The sequence below is a fragment of the Henckelia pumila genome, chromosome 1 (assembly GCF_033568475.1).
Source record: "Henckelia pumila isolate YLH828 chromosome 1, ASM3356847v2, whole genome shotgun sequence".
Taxonomy (NCBI): Eukaryota; Viridiplantae; Streptophyta; class Magnoliopsida; order Lamiales; family Gesneriaceae; genus Henckelia; species Henckelia pumila.
Window position 1 is genome coordinate 117,514,147 of NC_133120.1, and position 10,395 is coordinate 117,524,541.

General features: G+C 31.4%; 1 protein-coding gene and 1 non-coding gene across 2 annotated transcripts; one reads left to right on the top strand and one right to left on the bottom strand.

The window, feature by feature from the left end:
- Window positions 1-4,484: 4,484 nt before the first annotated feature.
- Window positions 4,485-9,014, bottom strand: LOC140879771 (uncharacterized). The gene is made up of 6 exons (XM_073283668.1): window positions 8,427-9,014; window positions 7,507-7,718; window positions 5,972-6,266; window positions 5,809-5,894; window positions 5,632-5,723; window positions 4,485-5,085 (listed from the first exon to the last, which is right to left on the bottom strand). Exons 1-6 carry the CDS (start codon window positions 8,691-8,693, stop codon window positions 4,853-4,855), a joined length of 1,185 nt encoding a protein of 394 aa, XP_073139769.1. The 5' UTR covers window positions 8,694-9,014; the 3' UTR covers window positions 4,485-4,852.
- On the top strand, window positions 5,671-5,727 carry LOC140876723 (U7 small nuclear RNA). Its single transcript, XR_012148960.1, has one exon. It is a non-coding gene; the product is annotated as a U7 small nuclear RNA (small nuclear RNA).
- Window positions 9,015-10,395: the final 1,381 nt, after the last annotated feature.

Genomic DNA, 10,395 nt, shown 5'->3' on the forward strand with positions numbered 1-10,395 from the left:
ATACTAAAATAATATTATTTTTCTGTCAAAATTAAAATAATCTAATTCTATATTTAATAAAATAATAAACTCAATAAATCTTATATAACTAAAAAACACTTAAACATATTCCCAAATTATATAATAAAATAAATATGTCATCGGACTCCAGAAGTACTACTTTTGGACGATCACAACAAGCTAAGTTTATTTATCTTTCAAATTTTGGCATTGGTATATTGAGAATTAAAAAATATATTCAACATGAAAGTTGTAGATCTCGTATTGATCCATTTAGACGATCAACATATATTTATTTTATTTTATTTTTATTAATATATCAAAATCTATCTTGGTTGTTCAATTTATAATCTGTTTATTGAGTTGTAAGTTGAAGCTTATTAATGTGTAATATACAATTGTGATACTATAATATAGAATGGAGAAAAATATAATTTTATTATATATTTATAGATATTTTGAAATATATTTTCTTAAGAATATAATTATAAATTGATATATATATATATATATATATATATTTATATTGATTAATAATTGATATTATTAATAATACAAAGAATATGATTCTTATTTATCATATGTAATATAATTTTTTAAATTCCCATATTTTTTTAATTAAAAAAATAATTATGAAAAAAAATATGCATCTATATTGAATTTTTAAAATTAATTGAACTTAAAAACAATTTATGCTAAGGTAAAATAAAAAACTTTTTAAATTAATCATGTATCAATTGAGTCAAATACACTAGTTAAATGCCAGTTTTGTCAATTTAGCAATAGTTTCTATATCAAAATAATTTTTACTCATTTTTCATGACAATGAACGTCTATAACACTATCTTTTCTTTACACGTAAACTTTCAAGCTAACAAATAGTCGAGTAAACCATACTGGTCAAATCTCATACTTGTCTGGTACAGTGTTTGTAATTAGAATAAAACTCATGACCATTAGTTATTGTCTCACATATTTTACCAACTCGAACGCCCTTTAAAACAATAAGAAACATAATAGTTTCTATTAATTTTGTGTGTATAATATACCTTTCTATTTATTTTTTATTTATTTATTGCGTCTATTAAATGAGTACATATGATATATTGACGATGAATGTATATAATATAATAATAATAATAATAATAATAATAATAATAATAATAATAATAATAATAATAATAATAATAATAATAATAATATTTTATTATTAAATAAAATTATAACAAAAACAGAAAAAGAAAAACACCTTACCTCGGAAGGCCAAAGGCACTTTATAGAAGGAATCATGTTGTTAAGCAATAATGACTTAAGGAACGAGTTTATGCAGCAAACTTGTGATCAAACAAGGATCATTGATCGTATCAAACTCACACGTGTACTAAGATAAGAGATCTAAGTGGCTATATACAATAATTAGGTTACACATTAACATAACATAATATATGTGACATGCCCAATATACCCATAGCCTGAAAAAAGAGAAATCAAACACTTTGTCTAACATTATCAGCTATAACTTTATCAATATCACAAAATTATTATGAGACTCTTCTAAAAGTTAATTTTATGATATAAATTTCAAATCCGATCTTACTCATTAAAAAATATTTTTTTATGTTAAAAATGTTATTTTTACTATAAATAAAGATAATATTAACACGTCTTACAAATCTATATCTATATCTATCTATATCATACCAATTATAAAATGTGTGAACCAAGGTCGATTTTTTTTCATTGTGTATTGTCAACTTTGTCATTCGTTTGTACATACTTGACAAATTCCGTGATTATGTTTTGTTAAATAAACTATTATGATAAGCTCAAAATTGCTAATGTATCTTCATATGACATAAGAATCCAGTTTTCTAAAAGATTCAAATATCAAAATACTTTGGTTTTTATTTTTTTGTAGATAAAGTGCACAGTAGTTTTTCACAAAAAAAAGTTAAAAAAATCCACAAAAATATTAATTAAATACTCATTCAATTTTTTAAAAGATTGAAACAACAAAATACTTTGATCTTTATTTGATTTAAAGGGAATGAACAAATTTTTTAACAAAAGATCTTTTGTATTTTAATTTGTGTAAGAATATATTGAACTAAATAATTACATCATGAATTCATAAATATATCTTAGAAAATATCATATTTTTAAACGATATATACATATATATTAAATTGCACACTGATGTTGAAATAAATCAATTTAAGTGGAGTCAAGTTTTTAATCAAAAATAATAAATAAAGAACATACCAACATAAAATATATATGTAAGAGTTGAAATAAAAAAAGGTAACTATTTTTTCCTCCTCATAAAAGCTAAAAACTATAGCAATTATTTTATGAAACAATATTTCAATTAACGAATGAATACTTTTACAAGAATTGTAGATGAATAAACCGCTTATATCTTTATGTAACTTAAAAATACATGAAGGTAAGTTTTCTAATTTTTTGTAAATAAATCTTTACAAAGATTATTCATTAGCATTACCCGCATCAAATTAAAGATCTTGAAGAAGATTACCTCAATACAAATTCTCAATCAGATGAATAAGTTACAAAATGTATAATATTATTTATTATTTATTTATTTTTATCATCCCACGAGCAAAATTTTGAATATTTTATTGTTAGACAAATATTTTATAAATGATATTTATAAAACATGAGATATGAAATTATAAAATAAATATTTAATTTGATTTTATGTATATTACTTAGTTAGTGTTTGGGAGAGCTTCTAGGAAGCACTTCTCAGCTTTTCGTTAACAAAATTTTACAAAATTTTTAATTTTTGTTAACGAAAAAGTTGAAAAATTCTTCTAAGAAGCTCTTCCTAACACTACCTTATTAACAAATATATAACAAATTATATTCAAAAGGGTTGACCCCGAAGGGGATCTCATCCCACATGAGTCAGAAACTCATTGGCTCATGCTGGGTTAAATCGAAGGATGTGCACGAGCGGCAGGGTCATAGGGGTGCAAACGAATTGAACCTGTTTGTGAGTTTTACGAGCCCGCTCAAAAAAAATTTGATTCGTATTCGAGCTTATCGAACTCGAGCCGAATTCGAATATGTTCGAACTTTTTTTCGAGCCGAGCTCAAGCCGAAATTATTCTGTTCGATAGTTCGCGAATAGTTCGCGAGCTTAAATATTTAATTAATATAATATAATTATATAATAAATATATATACATTTCGAACTTTTTCGAACATTTCGAGCTTTTCGAACCATAATATCCGAATAGTTCACGAATAGGTTCGAATATTTCGAGTCGAACTCGAACTCGAACTCGAACTTTATTTCGAGCCGAGCTCGAGCCAAAATATTTGAAATTATCGAATTTCGGATCGAGCTCGAACTCGAATATACTCTTATCGAGCCGAATTCGAGCCTTAAAATTTTACCATTATTCGGCTCGATTCGGTTCGTTTGCACCCCTAGGCAGAGACCTAAGGGAGAGAGCAACATGATCAACCCCCAGAGCATACCCCACAATATTTCAGCAGAGAATATGCTCCACACGAGGATCGAACTTGAAAAGCTGGGAAATTTCTTCTTATGTCACCTCAATCCTTACCAACTCGCCTATGCCGCTGTGAGCATATAACAAATTATATTGATTCAAGTCATACATATATGAGATAAAAATAAGACAAATCCATGACACGAAGCATGTAGTAATTACTCAAGACAATCAACAAAACAATAGGAAATTCTTCCTGTAATAAATGAAAAAGCTTCGATATTAATGTTGTGTCGAGGTTAAACTACATTTAAACATTATATTTATAAACCTGCATGAGCTATTGAATATCTTATCTTAAAATGTTAACATAAATCTAAAAAAAACAATGATAATAAATGATGACATTAAAACTATAAGAGTCACATTGTTTGAAACTGTGCAAATGTTCTTATTGGTTGCAGTAAGTAAATATATTCAATGTGGATCGTGATCATTCTTGTTACTCTTCATGTGCTTTGTATCCTAAATTCCTAATGTAACAAAATTCATTTATTTTAATATAAAATATATGATCACGCGCTAAGCATAATATTTTTTTAATCATGAATTATATTCTATCATGGACGTGACACGCACTCTTTTCTTTTTTTAAAAAAAATATATATATTACACGATCCTACAATCTCATTTGTAAATGAGGTACAATGTCAGATAGACCTTTTGACTCTGACATCGCAAAAAATCCTCTGCTACACTTGGTGCTACATACTGTGCTACACTTTGCTCAAAAACACCCTATTTACACAAATTATTAAAAATTAAATCCACTATAAAATATAGATAAACAAAATAATAAAACATTTCATTCACCTGTTTTTTCAATTTAAAGTAGCACTTATTTCATCACTTACAGTGCAGAACTAAATCATAACCACCTACAATTATTAAAGGAGAAACAGATATATAACTATCATATAACAAAAGAAACAGAATAAATAATTTGAGAAAGATTAGTATACATTGAAGTTTGAATGAGTAAAGATGTCGCTTGTACAGTTCAGCTCAGGTTTGATCAGTGAATTCAAATTGTTTTTCTCTCTTTCCACAACAACCTTTCATGTTAATCTACCCAAAACGCAATACAAATGATCAATTTCTTCCCCATCGAGGAGATTGCTTAGGGCTGTGTATTGTTTTGCATTTTGGCTCATCATACCTAACAGACTGACATAAAATGCAAAAAAAACAAAAAACAAAAAACAAATGCGCTTACCCTTGCTCACAGTCCCCATACCCGCAGCATAAAAATGGGTAGAGATCCTCCTTTGCAACAATAGGAGGTGAGAAAGGGAAGCTATCTCGAGAATTTACCGACGGCAGAAGAAAGTGAAGTCTGGGTGATTGACCTGGCGTGTATTTAGCCAATTATCGGCATCTTGCAAGAGAGAATTGGCCAAATGGCGCTGATTTCCTGCATCGGGAGTCCACAAGGATGCTCTATATCTGTACGAGGCAAGCCCAAATACCGGAAGCAAAATCTGGGGAACACCATCAGTTTCAGTTGGATATTTTACAGTTGGAGCTTTCACGGTTTCACTTCCTGCAGATGCAAATGCCAAAAACCAGGTAATTGAGATAGGATGCTTAGAAGCACCAAGAAACACGGATATTCCGGAGACTAGGCACACAACATTGAGTACAGCTTATCTACACGAGTACCGTGGAAAAATAAGTTATATCTGGAAGGACGAAGATAACTGTCACAATGAGTCCAATTTCTACTAGCAAACAACACATTAATGTATATGCATATGTGAATAATTATACATTATATTTCGCTTTGGATTCATGATCATAGAATCTAAGGCGCATTTATGCATACATCAAGCCTTTAACTATCACGCCATGTTTCACCTTTAATTGATCTCATGTGCAATTGAGCATGCATTCAAGTCACACCTCAATCTTGTAAGGCGAGTACTTTATTAAAGTATCACGCCTTGAACTTAAGTATTTGCCTTGTCCACCTCTAATAATTATGGTTCAATCGCTAGGTTAAGCCATTGAAATTCTCTACGCTCGCAGTTTTTAAGGCAGAGACATAAAACATGCACACAAACAAATAGAGGTTAAGGTATATATCCACCTGTCAATGGCGTATGAAGGGAATGGAAGGTTAAAAAGCAAGCATCCAGATCTTTAAGAGTTTGTCCAGTAGGTATTCTGTAAATGGGATACCTGCAAAGCAGTCATTTACCATTAGGTAAGTAATATATCACTATATGAAGCAGCAACCAAAAATAGAACCGGAACAAAATTATACCAGGCTACAGATATCCAACTTGATCGAAGTAGATCACAACTTCTAAGTGTCTTCAGTTCCGGGGAACGGTGAGTAAGATCAAGAATCTGTAAAAAATTCAGGTCAATATACAGTAAGGAATGAAAGAATAATTGAATCATACTGGATGTTAGAGAAAACCAACCTTATTTGCCAAAGGTTCACGGCAATAAGGTGGGTCCCGTTCGAGATACTCAAACAACAAGCAACCCTGTGAGCTTCCAGATTCACCTTCATCACTAGAAAAGCCTTCTTGAAAAGCCATGTTCTGGGCTCCCAAAGACAACATTTCTACATTGCAAGGATCATCATGTATTTGAAAATGATAGTTGTGCGGCTCCTTTGGACAACTCAAGCAACCTCTATCTTGTTCACCATCACTACTTCCATCGCTACTAGAATCCCTAAAATATTCACCATCACTTTCTTCACCAGGTCGCCTACCACATGAGAGAAAAACAATCAATCGGGTAAAGAGGCAATAATGAATTCAGCTGAGGATTAATCAGCAACAAAATCTGCATCAAACAGTTTACACGATGACTTGAAAAATAAAATTGTCCGGAATGTGATTAGATCAAATACTTGCTAGTGGGTTCATTTACACCCTGGGGCAGTTAAATATAGTACTTTAGAACTGTAAGCAAAGAAAACAAGGTTTCAGACTCTACTTGAGCAAGCTTGAGATAGCTATGGGTTAGAGTAAACATTAACAACAGGTGAGCAATGCTTAAACCATTCCTAATTTTCAGAGGGTAAAAACTTCATCAGAAATAAAAACCGTCAAACTGAAGATAATTTAAATACAGAACATCAATTATGGACGGTCACCAACACAGACGTTTGAAAACAACAGAAATACTTTGAATGACAGATCCTCAAAATATTAAATGTGCAAAAATATGGCTTATCGTGAGACACAAAGTGTGGTACTTTATATTTCTACCAATATAAACAATAAAGTGGAAGGCCACAAGTTTACAGGTAAATTCACAAGCACATACACATATCATTAGTGTAAAATTATCCAGTTTAGGGTTAATTTACGAGACAGTCTTTCTTAAAGACAAAAAAATCCATTAAACCTTGAGTGTTGTGAATCAAATACAAAACTTCCACTTGACCCAGTCCTCGGGACAATGAAAAGAAAAGGATGAAAAGAGAATGTAAAACCCTGAAGGAAAAAATAAAACAAAATCCAGAGCCATTAACACAATCTAAAGTTATAGAATCCATCATATACATAATTCTTTCACGGTAAACATTTACACATAATGAGATTCTTAGTTGCAAGTGAATTTTATAATTAGAAGATCAGAAGTTCCAAACCTTCAACCGAACCTGCTACACAACTAACAAAGGTAGCCAAGGAAGAATGATAATGCATGGATTGACTCAAACTGAACATAAACCATTGATCACTTTTCAAGAGACATTCATCTATCTAAAGTCAAACAATAAATTCCTAAATTAGTTGGTACTAAAAAGGATAAAAGAGTAGAGAAAATATGACCCAATATAGACAAAAATCCCCCTATAATTGGGATTACAAAACAGTGAACACATGAACTCGAACCCTGTTTTCATTTGACATTTCTTTTTTCACTTCTACGCGACAATTAGCTTCTCGATCATATATATACAAATTCTTAAAACAGTGTATTTCAGGAAGACGGATACCTTGATTTTGCCGTGCTCTTTGAAAGATCACCATATAATTGAATGCCAGATAGATATGGCACATAATACTGAACCACACAATCAGAATCATTTAATATCAAAGGCACTCCAGCACCATATGCACTCCATTCCTTGAATGAATCCCATAAATCACTCAAAAAAAAGAAAGGCTGAAATTCTTCATCACTCGTTCTCCAACTCCTCCCAGCCATCTGTCATTAATAATAAGACACAAGGAAAGAAGCACATTCAAAAATTGATCGGAACTCATTGAGTTAGGGTTTTCAAGCAAATAATAATCATAGTAGAGCAATCGAGAGAGAAAAGCAATTTCCACGCTGCAATCAACCATTTCGCAGCCGCTTAACGACTTAGGTCTTGTCGGGTATTGCTCTACAAAAATAGTGGAGGAAACAAATTTAACTTTTTTGGCTTTACACGCTGCTCCAACGTGATCCGAGCTTGGTATAAGTAAGAACGCGTATCGCACTAGATAAATCCATAGGTCCAATAGAACATTATAGCAATTAACACACTACTCTGCAAACATCCAATGCTCCAAGATCATAAAATTTTGACAAAATACAACCACCAAACATTTACTAAACAAACATAACAACACTATTGGAATCACAATCCAACTCCTTCATCTCCCTTCAAGAATTATTCGCTAGATTTGTAATAAATGCGAATCAAACAGTCAAAGAAGATATACCGAGAGTAAAAAATAACTCCTTACGAGAACTTGAGATAAAGCAGTTTCACTGTCATAAACAAAACAAAGCCTTCTTCTATCCTAGGTTAGACGCACTACGTGATATGATTCTTCAAATCCACTATCGCATGCCAAATAGAAAAAGCACTTGTAAATCCATTAAAAAAAACTTCAATCAACTCATTATTAAAAAAAAAAAACTCACCTTGGATAAACTCTGGCCGGGAACAGAAGGAGTCACAGATTGCAAGAACCTCTCCAGATTACACAAATGCGAGGACTCCAGCACCGGCGCAGCAGCCGGCTTAGAGTTTTCCGCCGGCGGCTCATCGCTTTGGCTCCATGAGTGGACAGATGTGACATCACTCTGCGCCCTCCCCTGATAATCCCGACTCCGATGAGCCCTTGACGCACTATAAAACCGATCGTCGCTATTTCTACTCCTATTAAACTGCAATCCAGGCCCCCACATATCTCCTATCCAAAACCCTGATCTTACTTTATAATTATTTGTCAATTTATATACACCAACAAGCCCTAAACCCTCGATTCGGATTTATCTGCTATGAAACCGATCTGTTTAATGCAATTATATATTCGATAAATTTCGCAATTTGACGGATAAATATCGTCGTTTTCAACAAAGGAATCCGAATCCACGGACTTTTTCGATTAATTTGAGGTATTTGCGGAAGGAATTACCAACTCCGATCAAAGTCCAACCACGGGTGCTGCAAATGGGGAGAGAGATATATAGGGGGAGAGAGAGGAAAATGGATGGGTTAGAAGAAGAAGAAAGACGACTGGAATGGAAACGAACTAAATTTTGAATTATTAAATAAACATGGCACTTTTTACTGCGCGGTAAAAATTAGGAACCTCGGGTGTCTGTGGTTAAAGGGGAGCGATGAAAGGACGCTTTTGCCACGGAATCTTTCTTTTAGGATTATTATTATTATAGTATAATTATAATTTATTTCTTTAAATCTCAATATAAATTTAATTCAAAAGACATTACATTATTATAGAATTCTTTTCTTTGATATATAATGCTAGCGACTTGCCACATGTTATATATGTGTATAACAAATTAATTAATAATAATTAATAAAAGTATATAACTTTCTATATCAGTCCCAAAGTGGATATAGACATGGAAAAATTAAGTACGAGTAAAATGAGTTAATTGTGTAAAACAAAATTAAAAAAAAAAAAAAGAAACCTAAAACAATCACCAATCAATCAAGTGAATAAAACATGGTGATGTTAGGTTTACTTCAAAATTTTGCGAAGTTGGAAGTGGAATTAATGACAATTGGGAAGTCGCGTGAAAATAAATAGAATTATTAAATTTGATATCCTGTGTTCAATTTCTATCTAACTTTTTTGAATCTAAAGGTACAACAAATATCGTGTACAACGATATTTACAACAATTATATCGTAATATTTATTATTTTATGGCGAGATTTTGTATTCAATTTTATAAATACAAGCTACAACTTGAGTATATATTTGGGCAAAGCGCTAGAAACAAAATATTTGTGAATGTGGTCTCTTTCAATACGAATGCGTATCCAATTTGAAGTAGAGATTACATTTGATTCGTTCGGAATACGAATGGTTTTTAGCTTCTTTTTAAGAGGGAAAAGAAAAAAGAAAAAAGAAAAAAAAATGCGAACAGTTTTCACGAAAACTTGATGGAGACATGTGCGCTTGGATTGTTTTGTGTTAGTAATTACCCCCAAAAATGTATCATTATGATTATCAGTTATAATTTTTTATTATTTTTAAACATCTCGTTTAGAAGCAATGACAAAAAAAAAAAGAAAGAAGAGAGGTGTATGTCTTTTGTATAGCGTAGACTAACCCGTTTTATTTATTAAAAATCAAAGATTTTCGTCCTAGTTGTTGTTATAATATTGAACGAGAGGTTTGGTAAATGCATGCCAATTAGGGCAGATAAAATTTAATAAAAACCGTTCAAACCGACCGAATCGAACCGTACCACATCGCTATGTTTAATTTTTTGACAAAAGCCGCGGTTGAAAAAAATATAGCAAACCGCACCGCATAATATGTCTTGGTGGTAATTTTAGAAGAAAACCGCACCGACCGCACCGGATAAATAAATAAATAAATAGTTTTAAAATTATTTATGATATATTAATATGA